The sequence below is a fragment of the Orbicella faveolata genome, unplaced genomic scaffold, assembly GCF_042242905.1.
Source record: "Orbicella faveolata isolate gen_17 unplaced genomic scaffold, um_ofav_v1 contig_3, whole genome shotgun sequence".
NCBI classification, from domain to species: Eukaryota; Metazoa; Cnidaria; class Anthozoa; order Scleractinia; family Merulinidae; genus Orbicella; species Orbicella faveolata.
The window spans coordinates 9,831,261-9,857,500 of NW_028301558.1; the positions used below are offsets into that span (position 1 = coordinate 9,831,261).

At 42.0% G+C, this 26,240-nt stretch overlaps 2 protein-coding genes and 1 long non-coding RNA gene across 3 annotated transcripts in view; all 3 read left to right on the plus strand.

Annotated features, from left to right (window-relative positions):
* The window catches only part of LOC110065820 (uncharacterized), a 94,510-nt gene that overhangs the window by 31,589 nt on the left and 36,681 nt on the right, over nucleotides 1–26,240 (plus strand). The window lies entirely within an intron of this gene.
* LOC110065832 (uncharacterized) lies at nucleotides 10,067–16,549 on the plus strand. Its single transcript, XM_020772997.2, has 3 exons — nucleotides 10,067–11,660; nucleotides 12,923–13,248; nucleotides 14,507–16,549. Exons 1-3 carry the CDS (start codon nucleotides 10,488–10,490, stop codon nucleotides 14,712–14,714), a joined length of 1,707 nt encoding a protein of 568 aa, XP_020628656.2. The 5' UTR covers nucleotides 10,067–10,487; the 3' UTR covers nucleotides 14,715–16,549.
* LOC110065908 (uncharacterized) lies at nucleotides 17,086–23,864 on the plus strand. Its single transcript, XM_020773088.2, has 3 exons — nucleotides 17,086–18,962; nucleotides 21,519–21,844; nucleotides 22,473–23,864. The coding sequence occupies exons 1-3, from the start codon at nucleotides 17,823–17,825 to the stop codon at nucleotides 22,687–22,689; spliced, it is 1,683 nt and encodes a 560-aa protein (XP_020628747.2). The 5' UTR covers nucleotides 17,086–17,822; the 3' UTR covers nucleotides 22,690–23,864.

A 26,240-nucleotide genomic window follows, 5' to 3' on the forward strand; every position in this document is an offset into this window, starting at 1 on the left:
AACGATCACACTGGGAACACAATGCCAACTTATTAAAAAGGTGGAAAAATGATATCCTATTTAGAGATCGAGAACCTCATGATCAAGAAACAAGCAATCTGATCCTGTCGCACATACCCCTATAGTCCATATAAGGGAGTACCCCCGGAGCTTATCCCGGTTTCTGGAGCGATTAGGCGTTTTTTCACTCCCCCTTGGATGGGATGCCGGTCCATCGTTGGAATATCAACGATATCCATTTATACAGCTGAATGGAGAGGCAACCTCGTTCCCAGGGACTTTTCCCTGGCTTGGCCCTGGGAACGAGGTTGAATGGAGAGAGGCACTCTGATCTGAGAAAAAAGTGTCTTGCCCAGGCCAAGAACCCAACACAATGTCCCCGGCCAGCGCTCCATACTAGGAAAATAGACATATCCAGTAATCGATTCTATTTAGCGCCCGGGGCCCTAATTTACTTTTGTTAGCTTACTGCGCCTTTCAGTAACATGCGGACTCTAAAATTCAAAGCTCAACCGACAAATGTAATGCGTTTTTCGCTACCGTCAATCAAATGTTCGGCGGCTCTTCCCAGCTTCCGACTACTGCCGAACACTGTTTCGTTGTGTGAACTGTACTCAACGATTTGATTACCTCACGCTCGGCAGTAGTCGGAAGCTGGGAGGAGCCGCCGAATATTTGATTTGACGGTAGCGAAAAACGCATTTGTCGGTTGAGCTTCGAATTTTAGAGTCCGCATGTTATTGAAAGGCGCAGTAATTGAAGAGTGGGGAGGCTTCGGTAGAAACGATGGGTATTCCCGCAAGAAAGGGGGAATTCCCGGTGAGTGCCACAAACACCTATCCCTCAACATATAATGAGCGCAAGCCCGCCCCGTTAATTCGGTCACCCCATTTACTACGGACACCTTATTCTGGCTCGAACAAAAGGTCTGTCAGCCCTTTCCTTATGGAGGATTCCTTTACTGCCAGCCCGGCCAGATAATTGTGACCCGTCGGTAGCAAAGATTAACGGAGTTCCATTGATTGGGTACAATGTGAGAAAGACTCTTAGTCGCTTGATTGTCGATTTTGACTAAGAGGTTTCACAGTTCGGACAAGTTCGTCTCTTTGATGCATCTCGTCTTTGATACCCAGATGAATTATACGGGTGAGACGTACCGAGCGGTTTTCACTTGAGCGTGGAAAGTTAGTTTGCGTTCGCCATATATGTTTGCTTTGGTTTTGCCTTATTAAGCTAAGTGGTGGAAAAGAAACACTCGCTCCACCGCCTCTGTCATCTAATCAGAAGTAACTGACAAAAACCAATCCTAACTCTCCCGTAAAAGTTCTCGCGCTTCGCGTCAGCTTCGTGTTTTTACTTCGAATCTAGTGGTTTACTAGATTGCCTGCGTCCTTTCAGTGATTGGCCAGGGTAGTTATTTTGGTTTTACACTACGAAAAAGTCCCTCTTTTGCTTAGTCCGTCGTACGTGACGCGAAAGAAAACCGCGAGAAAAAAAATGGCCGCGCGAAATCCTGGAGGTGAGGAATAAATAAGGTGTTGATTTCAGAGAGAGGAACTTTTCAGCGGAGTGCTTTTTATTTGGGTTGGTACATTTCGCTAACCCCTAGCACATGGACTAACAAGATGGACCTGGTACATGAACTACTTGAATGAACCACCAATGGACTACCCTAAATGTAAACCCCTAAAATTTCTAACCCAAAAGTTTAAGAATCAGTTTGTCTGCTCACGTTCCAATCTTCTAGGAACAATTTTTAAACGTCATCGCTTCTGCATGCATTTCGTGCCGTTTATTTATAAGAGCGTTCAGGCAGAGATTGACCAAAATTTTAAGAACGTATTAAGAATTCCTCAGGCTGAGAGTCGATTAAGAACTTTTTTTGTTTTGCTAATCGGTATATTATTAAAAGACAAGCATAAAAAAGGCAACAAAAGATATTAAATTAACCCAAATGCTTGAGGGCATGTTTTGTATAACATTAACAATGGTTTTCTTATTGCATGACACACATTTCGAATTGTAATAACTAGCACCATCAAAGTCATCAGGCGATACAAAGTCTATCAAGGTAGTTGACCATGTATACCATGTAAATTTAAGAACATCTAAAGAACGTTTTCAGCCTCAAATCGCCAAAAATATATAAGAACGTTAAGCCTCAGTTCCACAAAATTAGACGTTCTTTCATAAAAAAAAGAGTGTATTCTTCAAGCAAGCTCTCCTGGCAGAACTAAGTGTAGGGCTAGTCTCTCCGCCACCTACTTTAAGAACTGGCAAGAGAGCTTGCTGACAGGCTCGTTGCAACATAGTTCTTTTATCATTTTAGTTCTTTTCACGTCTTATAACGGTGACCAGTGGCCCCCAAACGGGATAGGAAGCAGCTTGACTGAGAATTTGAGGTACGATTGAAGATTTAGCGACATAAGAATAATATAATAAGGTCCCTTGATACACAGTTTGTGTGCAATCTACACACTATTGTTTATGTTACGATTATTACGAGGGTCAGTGATCCTTACATCCTGCACACGCCTTTTGTTACGTCATAACCGCTCTGAACATTTGCATGCGCTGCGGTTGGCTGCAGGTGAATCATGTCTTACCTAAAGATGGCAGACGTTGAGTACTAATTAACTGAAAAAGGCATGCACTGGCTTGGCATGTACTAAAACCCAGACGGTGGATTCTGGACGATAGACGATAGACGATGGACGATGGACGATGGACGATGGACGATGGACGATGGACGATGGACGATGGACGATGGACGATGGACGATGGACGATGGACGATGGACGATGGACGATGGACGATGGACGATGGACGATGGACGATGGACGATGGACGATGGACGATGGACGATGGACGATGGACGATGGACGATGGACGATGGACGATGGACGATGGACGATGGACGATGGACGATGGACGATGGACGATGGACGATGGACGATGGACGATGGACGATGGACGATGGACGATGGACGATGGACAATATCTCTGACATTTATTTCTCTCAGACATTTATTTCTCTCGGACATTTATTTCTCTCATTTCTCTAAGACATACTCATAGCTTTCAACAAGGAAAGCTACAGCTATTTCTGGCGAAGCCGGACAAAGATAAATATGACACCCGTGTTAACAAGCAGCATAACTTGCAATAGTAAATCAAACAGCCGGGCCCGGCGTAATAATACAAAATGCAAGTATGAAGTAACCAACATGCTCACGGAATATTTCAAGAGGGGGGCGTAAGGGTTTGCGGTGATGCGGTTTTGCGTTATTTTTGGTGCGGTTTTACGGAAATCGTTATTTTAACCTGCGGTATTGCGGTTTTATAAGACTAAGCGGTTTGCGGTTTTCATAAATTTTGGATCGCGGTAATCGGTAAAAAAAGAGATTGCAGCCGTCTGCGCTTTCCAGTTATGTAATAAATCAAGGTGAAGCGAATTGTAGATCTACATGCTTTAATAATCACGAAGAAGAATGAATTGAAATCCTACATTACACAACATGGATATCCTATTACCGATAACATGACTCCGCACGTGACTAGATTATAACAAGTTATAACAGTTATTACTCGGATCCTGACGCTTCCGATGACTTTTGATCTCTTGTTTATGTTTTGCACGGGACCATTGCTGTGCAAGCAAGCTTTGCTGTTTGTAATTTCCGCTTTTTCCAGTTAATAATTGGTATGAGTGACCATTTTATCCAATGATACGTCGACTCGTTGACTTTTCGGGCTGGGAATCTTTCGCTCAGATTTCCTACAGTATTTGCCGTGGCCTCGTGCGGGTGTTACGGATGGCACGACAAGACGCCATTTGCAATGCAACTCAACTCGTTTAATGCGTACTTCATGTAAGCTACATAGAACTAGAACGCACATGTTTACTCCAAATATGGTAAGACAAACCATATACGTAACATCTCCCTTTCTTTAAAAAAAGAGAAACTAATAAACAAATATCTGGCAAAAACTAGCCTAAAACAAACTTACACAAATCCACTTTGTTTCTGAACGTGTTCTATGTCAAACTAAATCAGTTTATCCGAGCTTGCTAAAACAAACTTAAAGTGTTCAAAGTCTAGCCTTTGCTTAACGCTTCATGTCAAAATCTTTAAATCTTGAAGGGGGACGAACAGTCCGGGTTCTTGTCTTCTGAGGTGCTAACAATGGAACATTAGTCTCTTCAGCAACAGTTTCATTCAAGGAATCTTTGTCAGGCCTAGTAGGTATAGCAGGTAACTCAGGTACTCTAGGTATCTCCTTGTGATTTACTCCTGACTCATGTGAGCTAACCTTGGTGCTTTGCTTATCTGGTGTCGAGGATTCTGTTGCAGGTCTCAGAAACTGCCTGTTTCTTCGGAGGGTCTCACTGCCTGCTTGGACTACATATGACCTGTCTGACAGTTTCTCGACACAAGTAGCTGGTTTCCACGTTTGGTTCTTTCGCAGGGGTGCACTTCTGACTTCTTGTCCAATCTCTAATTCAGGTAACTGCTTCACATGACGGTCATGGTAGAACTTCGCCTTTTGCCTTTTCCGCTCTAATTTCTCTGTAGAATGTGCGCTTACTTTGGGACGGAGAAGGCTTGACGCTGTTGGTAAGAGAGTTCGTGTTCGGCGCGACATAAGCCTCTGGGCGGGGCTGTCACCTATATCTTCAGTAGGTGTGTTCCTGTAGTCTAGTAGCGATAGCCATGGATCTTTCCCATCTCGGTCCGCTTTCTTAAATAGCAGTTTAACTGTCTTCACTGAAGACTCTGCTTTCCCATTTGACTTTGGGTAGTGTGGTGATGATGTCACATGGTTAAATTCCCAGCTGAGTGAGAACTCGTGAAATTCTTGACTGCTGTACTGTGATCCGTTGTCTGAGACAACAGTGTCCGGGATTCCATGTCTACTCAATTGTTCTTTGAGTACTTGTATAACTGCACGTGAGGTGGTATCTTCAAGTTCACTAACTTCTACAAAATCTGAGTAATAGTCAACGACTGTGAGGTAATTCTTTCCACTAACAGTGAACAAATCTGTAGCCACTTTACTCCAAGGTCTGTCTGGAAGTTGATGAGACTGCATTGGCTGACTAGCATTCCTAGCCTGAAACTCGGCACAGACAGCACATCTCTCAACCAGGGCTTTGACTTCTGAATTCATTCCAGGCCAGAACACGATGTCTTTGGCCTTTCTTAGACATGATGCGACTCCTTGATGGCTTGAATGAATTCTTGAGAGCATCTCTGGCCTCATGGCTTTGGGGACAATCACTCTCTGACTCTTAAATAGAATACCATTGTGGAGTGAAATCTCTTCTCTGTAGTTCCAGTAGTCACGAACTTGTACTGGGCATTGCTCTCTTCTCTCAGGCCATCCTGTTAGAACAGTGGTCTTCAGGCTCTCTAAGACGAGGTCTTGTGCTGTGCACTTCTGCAGCTGAGTTAACCTTTCTGGAGCCACTTTGATGGAATCAAAGGGAGTAAGTGTTTCAAGTTCAAGAGCGAAAACTTGAAGGTTGTCTGTCATCTCCTTCTTGACAGCAAGCGAGGCTCGAGACAAGTGATCGGCAACATACATCCGTGCACCTGGCTTGTACTTAACCTCTAGGTTAAAGCGCTGTAGCCTCAACATCATTCTTTGTAGTCGACATGGAGCAGAGAGGATTGACTTCTGGAAAATGGACTGTAAGGGTTTGTGATCTGACTCAACCGTTATCTTTTTACGACCGGCGAGGTATTGACTGAACCTTTCGCAGGAGAAGACAATCGCTAAACACTCTTTCTCGATTTGAGCGTATTGCCTCTCAGTCTGTGATAGGGACCGTGAAGCAAAAGCAACTGGCTGGCCGTTTTGTAATAAAGCTGCTCCTAACCCGTATTCACTCGCATCACATTGCACTGTGACTTCTTCTTGAAGGTCATAATACTTGAGCACAGGGTGTTTGACTACAAGCTCTCGCACTTCCTGGAATGCTGTCTCATGATGCTGGGACCAGATGAACTTTGCATCCTTTGCTGTCATCTCTCTCAGTGGCTGGGCGACCTCTGATAACCTAGGGAGAAACTTTGCCAAGTAATTAACGAATCCTAAGAGACTCAGGAGTTCCTTCTTGGATGTAGGCCTCGGCATTTCCTGAACTGCCTTCACTTTCTCAGGATCTGGCTGTAACCCATCTTTGGTGATCAAGTGTCCCATGAATCTGACTTCAGACTTCTTGAGGTTCAACTTGCTGCTGTTTAGACGCAGATTGGCTTTTCGAGCTTGCTCTAGCAGACGAATCAAGTTCTCATCATGATTTCGATTTGCTTCTTCATCATTCTCTCCATAGCCCATGACCAATATGTCATCTCTTATCACTTCTACACCGGGAAGACTATCAAGCTTCTCATGCAATTTGCATTCAAACTCTTCTGGAGCCAGGTTGATACCAAAGGGTAGCCTCAAATACTTGTAACGTCCAAAGGGAGTCCAGAATGTTGTCTTGAGACTGCTGCTCTCATCTAATCCAACCTGGTAAAACCCATCTTTAGCATCTAAGGTACTAAACACTTTGGCATTGCTAAGCTTGGGCAACAACTCATCTAGAGTAGGCATTTGGTACTTTGGACGGATGACTGCCTTGTTAAGATCTTTAGGATCCAAACAAATCCTAATCTTATTTGGTGTTGCGACAACCACCATACTGCTAATCCAGTCGGTCGGTACTGTGACTTTCTCCACGATTCCTTTCCTTTCCAGATCATCAAGTTTGGCCTTGACCTTATCACGCAGGGGAACTGGCACTCGGCGCAGAGAATGCTGCACTGGTTTTACGCTGGGGTCTGTGATAATGGTTGTATCACCAATATGGCCTAACCCTTCAAAAACATCTTTGTACTGAACAAGAATCTGATCTCTGGTCAGGTTACTACTGCTTTTCAGGACATGAATGGACTCTTCAGGATCTATATCCACTTTGAGAAGTCCCAACTGCTCACAAGCCTCAGCCGATAAGAGGGGTTTGTTAGAACTCTCAACAACTTGGAATCTCAGGTCCAGACGCTTGCCCCTTCTCTCTGCTGTGAGTGTGGTCTCACCTACAGGCTTCATCAAGCTACCATCAAATAGCTTTAGCTGGGCATTGGACTTAGACAAGGGGGGATCACCATTCTGCAACAGCTGAACTAAATTTCTGTGACTGATCACATTACAAGTTGCACCAGTGTCCAACTGACATACTAGTTGCTCTTTGTACTGCTCTTCTATCACAAAGGTAATACTGGATGTCAACTGTTTACCACTACCATTAATTGCAGTAATTTCTTCTATCTTCAATAATGATTCCTCAGACTCGTAACCTTCTGCCACTTCAGCGACATGAACCTTCTCTTTGCCTGCCTGACACACTTTGGCGAAGTGGTTCATTCTTTTACAATTGCGACATTGTTGGCCATAAGCTGGACATTCTGTCTGCTTGGCATGCTTCTCTTGTTGGCCACAATATTTACATTTCCATTTTTTGTCAGGTTTCTTTGGATTTGGTGGTTTCTTCGGATGAGAAGGCATCTTGCCTTGCATCGGTTTACGCTTCACATGAACTAAGTTCAGTTCCTCATTGTTTTGTTTCTCATCCTTTTGAATCGACTTTAGCTGCTTATTCGTTATTTCACTTGATTTACACATGTCAAGAGCTTTATCCAAAGACAAATCTTTCTCTCTGAGCAATCTAGCTTTTGTACCCTTATCTTGTATTCCAATAACTAGCCTGTCACGTATCATTTCTTCTGCAAGTGCTCCAAACTGACACGATGCTGCGAGTTTTCTTAATCTATTGACATAGCAATCAACAGTTTCTTCGGGTACTTGAATGCAAGAGTTAAAGACATACCTCTCATAGACGACATTTCTCTTTGGTAGGAAATAGTTTTCCAGCGCCTTCAATGCTGAAGTTATCGTCAGTACTTCGGTGCCAAAATTCAGATTCAGGAAAATTTGCAGACACTCCTTTCCCATAACAGAACGGAAGGTTGCTAATCGGATCGATTGACTCTTCTGATCCAAACCCGTTGCTACCTCATAATCTTGCCATTGTTGCTTAAAAAATTCCCAGTTGCTCGTGATACCTCCACGACAAACCATAGCGCTTGGTACTGGAAAATTTGAAGGAAAACTGAGGACTTAAGGCGGCGGAGTAGGCTGTGGAGCTTGCGGTGGAGCTGGTGGTGGAGGATCTTGTTCGGTGTCTGACATCGTTTCGCTGGGTTTCAACGCACGTGGTCGATGTTGTAATTCGCTGTACGTACCGTAAATCAAGGAATTGTCGCTTCGTTTCGCTTCAGTAACTGCTTTGACTGAATATCAACCAGAAGACGTAATCTTGAGCGCTGCAGCTCGCCATAAGATCAACAAAACACTTCTGACACCCTGTTACGGATGGCACGACAAGACGCCATTTGCAATGCAACTCAACTCGTTTAATGCGTACTTCATGTAAGCTACATAGAACTAGAACGCACATGTTTACTCCAAATGTGGTAAGACAAACCATATACGTAACAGCGGAAAAATGTCTGCCGAGCAAGAAGAAGTGGTTATGAGGATGGTCGGGAAGAGACGATGTTACTTAAAGCAGAGATTGGAAGCTCGGCGACGTTTCTTCTGGGAGCAAGAACTCGCTTCGGGAGAGTTATAACGCTTCAACAATCGTTTGCTTTACTGAACACTTCATGTGGTTGACTACGTTGTCTTCGGGTTATTCAAAATTCTTCTTGGAAAGATTTTAAATAAAATTTAAGGTTGATTCAGTCGAATTGCGACATAAAATGGGTGTTCCGAGCTCGTATTCGGGATATTTGAGGTTGAAAACTATCATCTTGACGAATTTGCACCCAAAAAAAATCGCGGAAAGTTCTCGTTGTGTAACATTCGAGTGGTTTCCAGTGCTGAAGTCGTAAACATCGATGTTTTTCAATTGGGTAACTCAGCAGTATTCGTGCGGGCGCGAGCGCACTTATATTAGTTCCACAGCAGCATAACAAAGTCAGTCCCACGGACGTGTGTCAATTATTGATCTTTTACGAAGTCATGGAAGTCGTCGATACTCGTCAGAGTGCATGATAAGATCAGCTATAATATTACAGTATTATTTTATGAGTGCGAGATCATACGTTTATTAATATTAACCTACACTTTTATCAAACTAAATAAGGTCGTATTTCTAATGGGATGGCGAACTAGAAGTAATGATGGCGGCACCGCAGCACATTTGTAACTACGGTTTCGGTATTTTGGTAAATTTCCATGCGGTATTGCGGTTTTTACGTTTTTTTACGCGGTTTTGCGGTTTTCGGACCCCCCTTACGCCCCCCTCTTTCAATCTTTGTTCCTGCAGAGCTAATCTTTAGAGAGCTTAAAACATATCTTGCAGTACAAATGAGCCAAGAAAACTAGCACGTGGCAAAAAACAGAGGTGTCAAACGCTACAAATTACACGCGGATAACAGCAGAAACCACGCAGACTTATGACCTCTCTAACGGCTCTACTCTGGTGAAATGTCCTCCTAAAAACAGGATTATTGCTTAGCGAAATATTCAAAGATCCCCCTATCGTACCATACAAAAGGGGCAGATCCTCAAAGATATACTAGTTCGAGCAAAACTCTCAAAGCGGCTATTACACGTGGATAGGAGTTGTGTAGGCCTGTCACCCCATTGTTATCATTATACATGTACTTTATCCGAGAGAAATAAATGAATGTGTGACATTGCGTGACGAAAACTCCGCGATCAGAAGTTCGTGATAATTTGTCCATTCCTTAAGAGTTAGATTTTTGCTGGGGAAGGGGGAGGGCATGAATTTTTGCTGTTCAATATTTCAAAACTCCATGGTGACATCGCGTGACAAAAGCAAAAGATTGTGTGGAAAATTTATACATGTATATGTACTTTGGCTGAGAGAAATAAATGAATGCGTGACATTGCGTGACGAAAAATCCGCGATCAGAACTTCGTGATAATTTGTCCAGTCCAAATAAATTGTATTTTTGCTTGGGGGAGGGTAGGGGGGAGGGCACGAATTTTCGTTGTTCAATAGTTTAACATCGCGTGACAAGATTGTGTGACAATTTAAATGACAAATAAATGAATGTCAGAGATATCGTCCATCGTCCATCGTCCATCGTCCATCGTCCATCGTCCATCGTCCATCGTCTATCGTCTATCGTCCAGACTCCACCGTCTGGGTTTTAGCACATGCCCACTGGCTTTCAATCTGTTGCTCTAGTGTTCTGTATATTTCAGGTAGCGACTCAGGACTCCATTCAGTTTCAAGGTCCTCAATCTGTTTCTGGGAAAGAAAACTTCTCTTGATCTTAGATGAATTCTTAGAAAGAAAATTAATCTTGGCAATTCCGGCCCCGGAAGTACCACAAGCTCTCAAGCTATCTCCGTTCGAATAACGATTTCAACCGTTTGGAAACTAGGCAGTCAAGCACAATATGAATACAACGCTTGGCAATGCTCTCCTGAGTCAGTCAGACTTTCCTTCCAACTTCTGTGGTAAAAATGTCACCGTGCATGATCTGAATACCACGGTTTATGCGTCTCAAATCATCGCCGCGTCTGGCACTGGACTATTCTACTTGATCATGTTTTGCCTGGGTATCCTCGGCGTTTGTTTCGAGCAATGCGCCAAACTGCCCTCTTCTCAAGGTACGCTTTTCTTTTTTCTTGTAGGAGCACTGATAACCTTTGTAAATGTCCTCACCAATGCAGACGAACTTCAGGTCAAGCTGACTTACCGCATTTTCACAATATTTCTTATTGGAATTGTCTTCGCTGTATTTGGCGCCGCGCTTTTCTTCACAGTGCCATCCGGAGATTGGGCAGATGTACCAACTTTGGGTCGACAACAGCCTTCAATGGGACTCGTAGTTACATTAATTACATTACCTCTTGTCGCCATCGAGATTGTTCTTCTTGTCGCAAGTGCGGCTTCCAGGAATTCGGACGGGTCGGCAGGTCGACCGTTAACAAAGACAATTTGGATATACGTACTAGTGGACAAATCAATATTCCTCGCTCAAAAGATTATTCAAGTAATTATTTATCTCTACCTACGGAATACGATTACTTGTCAGGGGTACAAAGAAAATGCCCAGTTTTATTTTAGAACACTGTCCTTCTTCAACTTAATCGAGTGGGTCGACTCGCAGGTGAACGTAAACAGCGATGTTCGATTGAGCGGAATAGGCAAAGAAGTTGATGGCTGGTTTAATGCTTTTACTGATTTGTACACCGCACTAATCATAGATTACCGCTTGTTGTGTTCGTTGCTTTTTCTTGAGCACTCAGTGGACGTTATTGAAACTGAACACAACAACAACAACAACGAAATCGAAGAAGCAGGCAATATCGAAGGGCCTACCGGAAGAAACTTGACCCCACGAGAGCGACTGATAAGAAACGTAGGATATGTCCTTGGTTTTTCCTGTCTTATTGCCCCAGTGCTCTGTGGACTATATTATGTGCACCAGTTTCACCTCAAACCATGGGTCAATGTCTCTGCTATAATCGTCAATGCGACCATCGTTGTTTTGGGAACGTGTCTTCTGTGCAGTAATGACTTGGATGGAGGAGGAAAGAAGGAATCACATGGAGTTAAAATCATGGTTAGTGCTGAGTCTGATAAACGTAAAAGAAGAAGGACATAAAACGAACTGAATGGGACATCCATTTTGGACATTTTGGTATGCATACGTGTTGCCTGGGACTTGATACTTCTCATAAAACTGCTTTAGAGAGCTAATTCCCCATATAGGCCTTTCTCTCAACGGTGATCCCTCTCACGTTATTTTTAGACATGGTATACGCCTTTCGTCCACGGAATAACCTTTTGCGCGGGTGTTCGTTTAAGGTGCGAATGTGTGTAAAGGCCCTTGGCTGTCCCCGTGCATGAGCAAAGCCTGCTTCACACTAGGTTTGTTATCAGGTTATTCTAGTATTTTTAGATCCCCCTGGGATTTCCGTAACAAGAAGTACTTTAGATAACTAGAGAGGGATTGCTTATGAAATAAGGGTTACATATACTGTGGCAATAACTCTCTTACTCTTCATCATCTCTTGGTACTTTATGCTATTTCATGTGAGGAACTACAGTCGTGGACAAACATCCTTGGGACACTTAGGTAATGTAACGAACTATCTGTATTTTACGACTGAAGTTTGAAAAAAGCGCTGCTATCCTTTTAAAAACGCGTTGTTGCCTCCCCTCCCCGCCACCCAATACAATGTTGAAAATCGGGAGAAATTCCAGGTAGTAGTTTTCAACATTGTATGTGGGGTGGGGGGAGAGGTTAGGCAGGTGAGGTTGCATCCACGTCTAGCGTGTGTGCAAAAGCGCCAAAAGTGCAAATTTGTCTCAAGACTTTTGTCCATAATTGTAGAACACAATTCCACCAGGAGAAGGGAATTATTTGATCGCCCGCTGCGTCAAATCGAGACTTTCCCTTTTGTACTTTGTCACGGCACGATGGGAGTTGAAGACGCTCTCTTCCAACTTTTATCCGTAACTTAGTCTCAATTAAATTACAATATTTAGAGAGGACGCCGCATTATGCGGGTCCTCTATCCTGGCCGAATTGGAATTTGGAGTGTTGGTTTTTGGAGGGAGGAAAACCGGGCAACCCGGAGAAAAACCCTCAGAGCAAGGCAAGAACCAACAACAAACTCAAAACACATATGGCACCGAGTCGGAATATAGTCGAACCCAGGCCACATTGGTGGGAGGCGAGCGCTCCTACCTCTGTGCCATCCTGCTGCCCTTCTCAAGAAGGGACAAAAACCGGACTCGAGATAGTGAGGGAAATAGAGCCTACGGCTAACTTTTATCGTGCTCGTTTTAACCTTCAATGAATTTAATCTTCTCCCATAGGTTTGTTGTATGGGTGCAGTAGGCTTCACCTGCTGGTTGATAAAAGCAGCCATCGCTTGTGTTTGGGCGGCTACCGCAAACGCTAGAAGAGACATGGGAGGTGACCCATCATACATTGGCTGGGATGCTCCAAAGTTTGTCGCGCGCTGTGTCACAACAGCATTCCTGATGGCTTTGTTCATGCAAGTAAACGTCAGAGCCTTCCCCTTAAAAAACCCGAACAGAAAAGTAAATTATCTTCTTGTACCTGCTCTCATGTTAGCGATAATCTCTGTGTTTTTGGAGAGCTTGATTGATCAGTATCTTGGACTGGATAAAATATTCAGGTTTGTAATGATGTGGGGAGACGCGTGTATGAACACTCCTTTTTTGTACTAACCCTTTAGATACCAAACTTTCGCCACTGAAAAAAATACAGTTTTTAACCACTTAGTCAAGTTTTTTAGCTGCCATGACGCTAAATAGGCCTAAGTTTTGCTAAGAAGGCTTTTTTTAACTAAAAGGAGAGATTTTTCGAAGATTAGGTACAAAATTGAGCAAAATTTCAATTCCGGGCATGCGCATAAGCCAAAATTTGGACTTTTTATGCCATTAACCGTTCTCAATTTTGCTTGTTGCCCCTTTCCTTTCTGTTTTTCTCGGCCCTTTTACACTGGCTACCTTTTGCATTGTATGTTCTTTCTGGCTGCCGTGAAAAGTTGGATGTTAGTTACGGGCGAAGCCTAGAAATGGTCCTTGATCAATCATAGGCGTAGTGGACCATTTTACCACCGTTTTTGCACCAAAACTGATAAAGTTGTTTTTCGATTTGCGACGTCGGAATGTCGTCGATATCTAAACCTGATCATTGTGCGGAAAGGCCTAGCCTAGTACTACTATCTGCTTATCAAGAATATCTGATGACATTTAAATTGATGACGTCACAAGTTGTACAAAGAGCATGACCATTAATTACGTAGTTGGTATTCAAAGGGTTAAGGTCAAATTTTTGGACTGAGGCTGAACTTGGCAATGAACCATGCAATAAGATTTTGTAATCTCATTGCTTATACTGCTTATGTTCAAGCATTTGGTTATTGAAATGCAGACTCAAGCTAAGTCTTGCATTTTACCAGTGTTAATCAGACTCCTCTTTAAATATAGTTGTCAAAATGTTCTTAAAATATGCCTTAATCTCAGCTCCAACCTCCTTACAAAAAAACAAGAGAGTACTTTTAGCCTGCCAGACGGAATTGCAAGTAGCCACAAGTAGACACAAGTTCAGACTACTTGCGACTCCTTTTGGCAAGCGATGGCGTGCGCTTTTACCTGCGTTCACTTTAGACGAGATCAAAATTTTCCGACCCAAGTCGGTGCAAATTCTTTCACCGTTTTGACGGCCTAGAGCAAGTGAACCCAAGTTGATCGCACGTCATTCGTTTTCATTTATTGGAAAAGTCGCAACATTTTTTTTATAACTTTTCTCAATAAAATCGTGCCAACACGGTTAAAACCCGAAAGATAGCTAGAGAGTTAACGAAACATCTTCTTCCCTCTAAGGTTCGAAGTTCTTGTTTAACTTTAGTTAAGTTATCTTTCTTGCAGGTGTGAAATCAAAGAGGAAAGCATGAAGATTCTTTTTGAGGCAGGTCCACCAATGTACCTGGGATTCCTAATTCATGTGTCTTTACACTTTGTTATAATCCTGACAAATATTGTAAAACGAGATGGTGACTCACCAAATTCAAGTTACAGATCAGCTCGCTCATCAACCATCTCAGAATACCTCGATGCAGAGATTGATCCCGGTTGATGTAGCGGCAACTTTTACAAAGGCATACTAACTTAGGGAAAATTATGTTAGCATTTAATGAAAAGTTTCATCTTGTGGCGAGCTCCGTGAGCGGACAGGATGAACCAAATCCTGCGCTGTGATTGGCTACCTGAGCATGCAAGATGGCACTATCTCTCCCGCTTGGGATTATTCGCTATACCCCGCAAGAAGCATGTGTTCTTTATCCCATATCATAAATCTAATAATAATAATCGTTTGCTGGAATTCTCCCGCCGCTGAAGCAGTATCCAAGTCAAGTCACAAGGTTGATTTCCTAAAAGCTTTAATGGTCACAAGTTCGCAAAGGTTCTGACAGTGTCTTAACTCGAAGCTATATCGATCTGGACTAACTCCTAAATTGTTGCGCAAACTCTTCTAATTAAAATGATCAAGTTTCACGATTTCGTAATATGTGCCCCAGTCCCCGACAATCGTATCTATAACGAAATTCTCGACCGTGATTGGTTCTCCGCGCGCCTATTTGTCACGTAATCGGCGCGCGATCGTGAGGGTGTCCAATTACAGGTATCCAATTTGAACTCTTTGTAATTAGATACCTGTAATTGGATACCCACGCGATTTGCACGTCAATTACGCGCGCTTTAATGGCTTCCGTCGCAATGTTTCCTGCATTTTTCAAAACTTATGAAAAGTGCTGCAGACGTTTGCGCTGAAAGAAGTCCTCAAAAGACATTTAAAATTCCGAAATTTGTTATAGATACGATTAATTAGTACTTGGACCTCGTGTCGTACAATTCAGGGAACGTGCTTGTAATTTCAAATCGGCCTCGCGCTTCGCACTCGTCCGATTTTGAAATTACTCGCGCGATTACTCCCCGAATTGTACGACACGAAGTCCAATTACTATTACGTATTGTAGGAGACGAGGTCTAATTACTGATTTATCGTATCTATAACAAATTTCGGAATTTAAAAATGTCTTTTGAGAACTTCTTTTGAGCGAAAACGTATACAGCGTTTCATAAGTTTTGAAAACTGTAGGAAACATTGCAAACTGAAAGCCATTAAAGCGCACGCAATTGACGTGCGAATCACGTGGGTATCCAATTACAGGTGTCCAATTACAAAAAGTTCAAATTGGATACCTGTAATTGGACATCCACGTGATCGCGCGCCGATTTGGGGCAAATAGGCGCGCGGAGAACCATTCACGATCGAGAATTTCGTTATAGATACGATTAAAGATTTAATTGAGCACATAAATGAATATCTTTTATTGTCAGCTCTTCTTATTTAAATATAATCAGGCAAACAATCATTTTCCCCTTATGAAAATACTCTGCGGTGAAACATGCCTATACAGAAATGGGCTGTCCTTTTTTATGTTCACAGCAAACAGCAGTTACTATTTCAAAACCACGCATACTTGGTGTTAATTAGGAGAAACGACGTCATTTGCTTGCTAAATAAACTAAGCTTTTTCATTACAGTTCCGACCAGAAAGCAAACCTTTTCTGCAACGATTTCAGATTCGCTCCAACAGCCTGGTGCATTATTCAGGGTCCCACCTAAGCTTACCTGTAACTATCTTGTAAATCCATCAATACAGAAAAGAAAAAAAACTTCCATCGAATATTAACTGAGGCTAACAGGATAAAGCGTAATCATAACCATAACTTCGAAAGCCGTATAAAACTCTTATACAGTGGCGAATTGGTACGTAAAGTTTACAGTTCATTTATTTCCATTACAAATTTCAAATTACAATTTACACTACCCGCGTGTAGCGTTGGCTAATCGTGGCGGGTATTGAGAAATAATACATTAAGTCACAATCAAAAGAAAAAATAAAATTAATTTAACGCTGAATCACATAAGCAAGTACAATGAGTCGAACTAGTGATAAGTAGGCCTAATGGTGAAAGAAACTGTGAAAAGAGACAGTTATAATAAATGGAGCCGTGAAACACAATAATTATGGGCATTCAATATCAAGAGTAGGAAATGGACATAAACATAATCATCTTCATAGGGGTTGAGGTTAAAGTTATCTAATTTTCCCTTTCTCGCCGACTGCGAGCAAAGATCAGAGTGTTAAAAAACTTATAAATCGGACTGTAAGCCCAAGAGGAATAATTATAGGTCTCCCAAGCTCTCTGGGAAACGTGAGCATTTTTAGTATATTACCCTCCGTTGCGCAACACGGCGTAAAATAATATGAGAGTTTGTATGGGAATGTAACGATCGTTTATATCAATTCGAAGTAATTATATACTTTGTCAAAGAAATTAAATAAGAACGATTTACTTCGACTCTTTTGTCGACTGTGTGCTACTAATATTTCCGTGACGTTTTGAGGCCGTTTCAAAACAATTCCATCGAGTTTAGTGTACTGTTCTTCTTAAAACAGTGAAACTATCACTGCTATTACGGATTTATTCCAACTCTTTTGATGTCTCCGTTTTAACTGCAACACAACATAATTAGTTCTAAACTAATTTGTTTCCGCTGCCTATACATTTTGTTCAGTGGTCTGTACTCCTAGAAAGCAACTGGAGAGTTCGCACTGAGAAGTTGACCGCTGACTTAACAAGACTATATATGCTTTTTGTTCTGCAATGTATGTCTCATAAATAAAGCTACAATTTACGTACGTTTACGTCCATGTTGATACAGAGATCTTTTATTGCATGGTGGCAAATTACAATATAATTAAGATCACGTTAACTGTAAATATCGGGGTCACTGAACATCTATCACTAGTCTACTGAGAGATTATAATTAGAGCTATAGTGGACCGCAGGCCGCTGTCGTAATTAGCAAATGAAAGTTTGCATAACGCTGACAACACGCAACAGTTTGTGTTCTGATTCTTCACAGTCGTCTAAAGAACCAGCTCCGAGCAGTTAAATTGTAAAGGGAGGAAGTTACAAGCGACCCTGTCAAATTTGATTCTGGGAAAAACATCAATATATAGATATTTTAATCAGCTCGTTAATCTGGGAAAATTCCCTGCACGGAGTGGTATCAACTTACAAAGCAAGTAAAGGGAGAACACGGCAAAGCTGTCTCCAAGTTAGGATATCAGAGAAAGCTTCCAATTTCCCGCTCAAACCCAACGTGGAAATGAACTGGGTTGGTAGCAGTGTTTCCTCAGATCTAGACGTGACGCACAACTTTCCTTGTAAGAATGTCACAGCACGCGATCTCAACACGACGGTGTCAGCTTCTCAGATCATCGCCGCATCTTATGCCTTGCTGTTCTACTTGGTCATTCTTGTCTTGAGCATCTTGGGCGTTTGTTTCAAAGCGTGTGTCAAAGTGTTTACATCTCAAGCCACGCTTATCCTTTTTCTGATAGGAACATTAATGGTTTGCGTCAATATTTTCACCAATTCAGGCGACCAAGCGTTAAAGATATACTTCCGCCTTGCGACAGGGTTTCTGGTTGGAATAGCTTTCATTTTCGCTGGGGCCTGGCTTTTCTTCTCAAAACCGGAAGACGCGGGCAATCAGTCAACATTGGCTCAACAGCAGCCTTCAATGGGACTTGTCGTTGGAGCAATTACAATTCCACTGATTATCGCCGAGATATTTCTTGTTGTCGCAGCTAATGCTTCCAAGAAAGAAGAAACTTCAGAAAAGATGCAGAATTTGTGGCCCCTTGTTCTCGCAGACAAGTCAACTTTCCTTGTCCAGAAAATCGTCCAAGCGTTCGTCTATATCGTTGTTCTGCGATTTAAGACGATCTGTCCACGGTACAGAGAAAATGCCCAGTTTTACTTTAAAACACTGGCGTTTTTCAACTTCATCGAGTGGGTGGACTCTCAAGTCAACGAGGACAGTGATGTCGAGTTAAGTCATACTAGAGTGATGTTCGGTCCTTGGTTCGATGTCTTTGTGGCTTTCTACAAAGCGTTGATCATAGATTACCGCCTCTTATGCTCACTGTTATTCCTGGAGCATTCCTTGGAGGACGAAAGGGAAAGAGAAGGCGGCGAAATCCAACAACCTGTCGCCAGAAATCTAACTATACCGGAACAAAGACGCAGAACTCTGGGATTTATGCTTGGTTTCATGAGCCTGTCTGCACCGATTTGCTGCGCTCTGTATTATGTACCAAAGCTTAACATGCCCGCATGGGTCCATGTGTTCGCCATCATCGTGAACTTGGCAATCGTTGTCTGCGGTGCGCTTTTTCTGGGAAGCAATGATTTAGAATCAGACCAGAATATGAAGATGGGATCATCTGGGGTTAAAATTATGGTAAGTGTGTATGCAGCATGCAATTTCTTTGAACGCTTTAATTACCCATCTTATTGACTTATCGGCGTTCATTTGCCAACTTCATAATATGCAGCAAAACGTCACTTCTCGGTCGGTGACTACAGTTATAGTCCCCTTCTTGTAACCATGCACACATGCACCGCTTTCCTTTCTCCATTTTTGTGGAAACAGGCGTTGTACGGCTATCCATTGACCGATAAGTTCTGTGTACAGCCGTTTCTTTATTCAACTGAAGAAATCCGTTAAATGGCTTAATTAGCTATAATCATGGTAACAACTTCCTTCCTAGACTACGATTAGTCCCTCTTTCGCTTAGTCCGTCGTGCGTGACGCGAAAGAAAACCGCGAGAAAAAAATGGCCGCGCGAAATACTGGAGGCGAGGAGCGCCTCCTTTCGCGCGCTCTTCGATCTTAGCCCCCAGGATTTCGCGCGGCCATTTTTTTCTCGCGAATTTCTTTCGCGTCACGCACGACGGACTAAGCGAAAGAGGGGCTACTCGTAGTCTACTTGCTTCCTATAAATAAATGGATTACATGTGGATTTCCGAGAAAATAAACTATTAAAACCAAAATCCTGGAGGTTTTTCAGCAGATTCTTCGAAAAGGTTTCATCCAAATGCATCATGTACTCAAAAAATATATATATCCAGGAGCCATAATCGGGGACGGAGACCGTAAGCGCGCGCCATTTCAAGTATTGGGGTTATCCCCATGATATGGGACAATAATTCTATTTTTAGAACAAATTGCGCCATCACCTGCGGCACACGCGCGTACATGCTGCGAGGATTTCTGCGGATGTCGCGTGGGGGAAATGGCGTCCGAAATTCCCGAAAGTTTTCATGTTTTTGGCCCACAACTCAACGCGTTTACGTCTGTTGGAATTTTGCTTAATTAAGTATTTTCGTCGTAAGCTGCTCCAGTTTGAGTGCAGTAAGATCATGTCGAATTTAGGTATGTTCCGCTTTAAGTTTACAATATCGCTGACCAAGTTGTGTTCCGACGGATGCTTCTTTTACATGAGCTGTACATTACCCCACTTTAAATTTCACATATGTTGAAGATTAACAGCTTTTCCATTACACAGCAAAAAACTAGCTGGATGTATTTAGATATAGCAGAGCTTCAGGAATTCATGGTTTCCTAGCTTCTCCTGACCACACGCTTGCGAGGAATTTGCCAGTCTATCGCGACCGAAAAGTAAAACAAAATAATTGCTAGTTTGAGTTTCGCCTGAATTGTAAGCAACGCTTGATGTTTCATCAAGGCCCAATAACTGTGCGTCCGTAGGTACTGCTCAGTTTTATTTGTGTAAAAATCCAGTAAATTCTCTGTTGTCGATGACTGAGAGCGCCCGCCGATGCGTGTTTTGTACAGTCCGTAAACATGACAAATTGGACTTCCGCCGCGCCGCACTTTCGTGTGAAAACGTACATCGAACTCAAACAATAACTCTATAGTTTTTAAATATGTTTAAGATCGATAAATGTTTGGGAACATATTAAAAGCTAAGCTGGAAATATGTGAATAAAGCAGAAATAATTGGCAAAGTTACAATGACGTTTTCTTTAATCAGCTTCGAATAACGATTTCGATTTTGTTGATCGAGTTATCAAAACTCCTTGTCTATTTTCATTTTCGCAGTGTAAACTTCACTATGCTTATGTTGAAGAAACACACATGATGTTAGTAGCCTTTTTCGTGTTCGTGAAATCTGTTGTAGCATCTCAGCACAAAAGATAACGAAAGAAATCTTTGTCAAGATTTGTTGACAATTGAAAACACCGACTCGGACTTGAAAGTGCGCGAGCTGCACTATGCAAATGAGCTAATTGTACGCGTCAGACTTTCCTTTCAAAAACTTTTGCAAACTCACCAAACAAGCAGAGACAATAAAAAACCATCAAAACAGGTTTTGGTTATGATTAACCATTGTCTGAGAAACTCACAAATTAACTCGATACCAGAGTATACAGTTTTCTTGCTATATTCATAAGTCAGAACAAACGCAAAAACATACGCGTAAGCTTACGACAAGCGCGAGCAGATCTTATTATTTATTCCCAGCGCGAGATTGAAGTCTTGTTTTCGACCCTGAAAAACCCACCTTTTCCGTTAGCTCAGAGCATAAAACTACATATAAGCGCCCTGGTTCGTATTCCCTGCATTATTCCCTGCCATCACGGTGAAAAATACACAAGAGAATCTCGCAACTCTCACCATTTGATCACGCAACGTGACAGCATCCACGCGAGAGCCCCCGACATGTGCGTGGATCCGCGCGGATATATGACGTCAGGATGGCGCAATTTGTTCTAAGAATAGAAGAATTGTCCCATATCATAGGTGCGCGCGGATCCCAAGACTTACGGTCTCCGTCCCCGATTATGGCTCATGATATATCTTATTAAATTAGCTATAGGGCCCTAGCTCTTTTATTGTCTCCAGTTACCACCAAGAAGATTGAAACAAAGTCGTCCCTGGTAATGCCCGCGGAATTTGGACTTAGAAGGATCTTTCACTGTGGTTTCATAGGTTTGTTGTTTAGGTGCAGTTGGATTTACCTGTTGGATGATTAAAGCGCCCATCTCTGGCTATTGGGCAGCTACTGCAAATGAGAGAGAGGACATTGATGACTCGCTATACTTTGCCTGGGTCGTCGCAAGATATGCCGCCCGCTGCATTTCAACTCTATTTCTCATGGGCCTGTTCCTGAAAGTCGACGCACGATCCCTGCCTCAGAAAAATCGTGGCGTGAGGATAAACCACTTTCTGGTGCCCGCTGCCATGCTGGCAATACTCGGGGCTCTTTTAGAAAGTCTGGTTGATCAATACGTGGGACCGCTGGACAGCAGACTCAGGTTTGTGTAGAGATATAGTAATGCTTATTTCCTTCGTTCGTTCTTTTTTGGATGGGGAATATCGGTTGGTTGTATTTCGATCCACCAGATGTGAAACCGTCATTCTGCACTACTTTCACGTTTTCTTCGTTTTCTTTTCGAATGCGATTCTCGCAGCTTTCTGGAAAACAGAGTGACAAGATGCATAACATATGGCATGTAACGAACCGATCAACAGTTACACGTGTAGTGTGACAGACTGTTCTCGGGACATGTACCTGTTATTAAAGATTCCCCGTGACGAGCTAGGTCTTGCGTGACATGTTGCGAATTTCCCTGCAACTGCATTTATCAGAGGTGAAATAAATTAAACCATTTCAGATATCGAAGTTAGAAGAGTGCTCAATTTCGCACCAACAACTTTGGGCCCTAGCTAGGAATTCTAACATCGCTTAGGGCATCCAGCATGAACTATGATTGGTATATGGTTTCCAAAGGCAACCATTAACCAATCATAGGGAGGTCACATTAGTCACCCACACGATCCAAAAAATCCTGGAGGCGAATGCTGGTCCTTCTGAAGTTACCAGAGAGACTGATGACTTCTAAGCTACATTTAATTACTTATTTCACTCTTCTTCTCCTCCAGCTGTGAAATCAATGAGGAAAGTATGAAGATTCTCATCGAAGCAGGTCCACCGATGTACCTCGGATTCCTTATTCATAAGTTTTTGCATTTTGTTATAATCGAGACCGAGATCGTTAAGCAATCCGGAGCTCGCGTTAGGGATTCAACAGTCCCAAGTTATGGAGCATTATATAATAACCCAAGTTATTCCCGCATTTTGATTGGTTTTCGACTGTGATTTATTAGAGGACAGACGCACGATTAACATCATCATTTCAAAGTTTTTCCCTCTGCGTTTTCAAAATGGCGGAAAGTTTTGAGAATTTAGATGATATTTTACGTGACTCAGCAAAAGATAAGGTACAAAAAAGTCTTGTCGAGACATTGAATAGGTACGAGAAGCATGAAGAAGAAAGATAAAGCCGTTTCTTTTTTAGAAAATGACTCAGACAAAATACTTGAGCAATCTCAGTCGGCAGTCGAGCGAGACCAAACCAAGAACAAAATTGCTTTATCTCGAATTTAACAAACCCAACGAACAAAATGTTTATGAGATTAATTTATTTAAAAAATTCAAGTTTTCTCAGTCTCAAAATAATTGTTGAAACACTGATTGATGTCAAGAATGACACATCAAAACATCTCTTCTTTAAAATCAGTTAAAATACACATAACCTTGCTTTCCAATGCGAATGTTCCGGTCCGTTTCAGGGCACAGCGGCGAGCAAAGTGTAGCTCACTACAGCTCACGGCCAATCGTGCTGTATCGCAGCTAAAAGGTATCTCCGACACTATTACAAACTAAGTTGAAAATCACCAACCACAGAGGACACAAATTTCCACCATCACTAACGCTCCTTTCATTCAAAACTCGAATCGAATGGCCTCCAGATTGACTGCAACCGCAATTTTTCCGAGTGTATTTTTCAACTCCTGCAATATTCAAGGCAACGTCCAAACTTTTCGGCTCACAGGGCTGCTCCGATGACAAAAACTGACTCGACTTTTCATGCATCTTCTTTTAGATTTGTAGATTTCACAGCTCAATTCTGCTTTCACTGTAAGTTTTCATTGCACGAGAAGCGACGCTCGAGTCAAGTTTGACAGTGACATGTTTTCCTGGACCAATCGCAATTCTTTGCTCAGGACGCATAGCAACCAACTAAATTGCTTCATTTTGTATAGACAATAGATTACGTCAAATGGCTTTTTTCGTGTCCCCCAAAGTGGGCAAAGGCCGCCTTTCGAGTTCTGTTGAAAGATTTTGAAATAAAAAAAGCTTTATCTGTACTAGTTTGTTTCGTTATTATATGAAACAAATAGATTTCATGTTGTCGTGCGTCTGTTCAGTAATAGATCACAGAAGACAGTAATATAAAACAAGTAAACCTAGTTAACACCGGTGAAAGTAAAACAGGTGTGAATCGGCCTTAAAGTGTAGTACCTTTTACGTGGTTCAAACAAGTGGTCAGCGTTCCTGTGTAACAAATAGATTCCATGTTGCCGTGCGTCTGTTCAGTAATAGATCACAGATGACGTCAAAATGTGGTAAGAACAAATAAGTGGCACACGAGGCGATAGCCGAGTGTGTCACTGATGTTCTTACCACATTTTGATTCGAGGCACTGAACTGTAATGGCTACCTCTCTGTCCTCATGATCATGGGTGAGTTTGTTGTCGTAGCCGGGATTCACTCCGTTTAATCCTGTTCTTGGGGTCTTGTTTGGTGGGGGTGAAGAGGATTATCAAGTCGATACAATACAATAGAGGTTTATTCAGGATGTAAATGAATAGATGTGATAAGATGAATGAGTAAAAACAAAGCAGCGACAACAAAACTAAAGAGGTTAGCCCTATACACCTTATTCCAAAATGGCCGCCATCTTAGTGTTCTTTTGTTTACTTGCAAATTAGCCCTTGTTGCGTCGTTTAAGGGAAATATTCTTTTGAATTTCGAGTTTAAGAACGAGGCAACGAGGGCTAATTTGCAAGAAAACAAAAGAATACTTAAATGGTGGCCATTTTGGAATAAGGTGTATGTGAAAACTCCCTTGAGAATATTACACACACGAATGGACGGTTAGAGTAGGGACAGTAGTATACTAATTTAAGATAACAAAAATTGTATACAAGCAAATTAAAATTAAAATTATCTAAATAAGATAAATAAATCACTTTATTTAAGCGTCGAAGTGTTTGGCACTGCTGTACTAGTTAAGGACACTGAAATAAGCAAACAAATATTGTAATATAGGTGACCTGCTGGTTCAGTCATTCTTGAAAGCGGGCAAACTGCTTACTTTCACAACAACAAGTGGTGGGTCGCTCTATGACTTAATTAACGTATTTTGATAAAGAGGGTTGGAGTAATTATATGCATTAACCTTCCCGTCTTCAACATAAGCTTATGATAATTATTTCCCCCCGTTGAGTTGAGTTTCGTTAATTCCAAAACGTTGTTAAACTTGAGATGAATTGGACCACCACGGCTTGATAACTTGATAATTTTCCACCACGGCTTGATAACTTTGCCCATCCCAGCTAACACAACTTGAAGTTTCGTCCGGCTTAAAACTTGTAGACTGTAAAGATAAGCATTCGCCTCATAAGATCGTATTTGTATTTGTTACACTTTAATAAGAAGTCTTGAGTGTTTGAGGTATAGCCACTAGTATCAAAAAGTTGCAAATGTTAAGTTTAAGTAGTGTATTGCAACTTGCTGTGCATTACTCCATCGAGTCGAAATAGAACTCACAATAGATTTTCTTTCAAACTTTACCAGTTGGCTGCTTATATCAAGAGAACTTAAAATTTGAAATAAAACAGGGGGGTCCCCGTTGTTCAGTTCAACATGTATTGGCTTTATTTCCGCGTATCAATGAAAAATTCACTCGCTTACTCTCCGTGGACAACTCGAAATAGACTACAACCAAATCTTTGACTTGCGATCACACGTGTTTTTCGACGAACAAGACATACCATAATATAATACTACAACAGTAACTCGACAATGTCCGGGGAGGGGTGACTAAGTTATATGTCCAGTCTCTTAGGAGCTCGTATGACTCTTCCACTGCGGGTTCGGGCCTGAACACCTGTATTCGTTTAGGAGCAGGACGACCTTCAATAAACCCCATAATTCCTGAAACTATCTACTTTCAGAAACGTTTATATTTGAACTGTTTACCTTACGCTTTAAGAGAGCAGAAAAATAAGGTGAAAGTTAAGCGAGAAATACAATAATGGGTGTATTGCTTCAATGTTAACGAGCAATTTGATGTACGCTTCATTATAAAGGCACTCATATTTAGTCGACAGCGATTCAACATTTTCCAAGCACGCAGTGTTCGAGTGCTAGCTATGCTCTCATTTTCCGTGATAATTTTTTGCTCTGCAGTAGAAATTGGTCTATATTCACCATATAGAAAGAAGGTGATCTCTGCATTCAAACTAAATAGAAAAAAATCGTTAGGTCCCGATACTCGTTTCCGAGGAAAAAACGATAATTTGTCTCTTACAAGCCAAGCTGTTTAGAAAAAGCCACCATTTTGTATTTATAACATAACTAAAGCAAAGCGCGCGCTCTGATTGGTTAATTTAGCGTCTACTATTTGCCCATGGGTATACGCTGCTGACGTGTGTGCTAATGTTTACAAAGCAGATCTTTTGACAGACATTGTTTCCAAAGTAATGGCCGACGTCCTTCTGCCAGAAATGCGAAACTGTCTTCACAGTTGTCTGAAGATGAAACTTTATCGAGTTACTGGTGTGCAGTCGGTTGTCATGAAT

What these genes read in the sequence shown, in the direction of transcription:
- LOC110065832 (XM_020772997.2), top strand. Translation starts at nt 10,488, where the DNA reads ATGAATACAACGCTTGGCAATGCTCTCCTGAGTCAGTCAGACTTTCCT. An exon ending in CACATGGAGTTAAAATCATG is followed by an intron (nt 11,661 to 12,922) that starts GTTAGTGCTGAG and finishes CTTCTCCCATAG; the next exon opens with GTTTGTTGTATGGGTGCAGT. An exon ending in GGACTGGATAAAATATTCAG is followed by an intron (nt 13,249 to 14,506) that starts GTTTGTAATGAT and finishes TCTTTCTTGCAG; the next exon opens with GTGTGAAATCAAAGAGGAAA.
- LOC110065908 (XM_020773088.2), top strand. Translation starts at nt 17,823, where the DNA reads ATGAACTGGGTTGGTAGCAGTGTTTCCTCAGATCTAGACGTGACGCAC. An exon ending in CATCTGGGGTTAAAATTATG is followed by an intron (nt 18,963 to 21,518) that starts GTAAGTGTGTAT and finishes GTGGTTTCATAG; the next exon opens with GTTTGTTGTTTAGGTGCAGT. An exon ending in CCGCTGGACAGCAGACTCAG is followed by an intron (nt 21,845 to 22,472) that starts GTTTGTGTAGAG and finishes CTTCTCCTCCAG; the next exon opens with CTGTGAAATCAATGAGGAAA.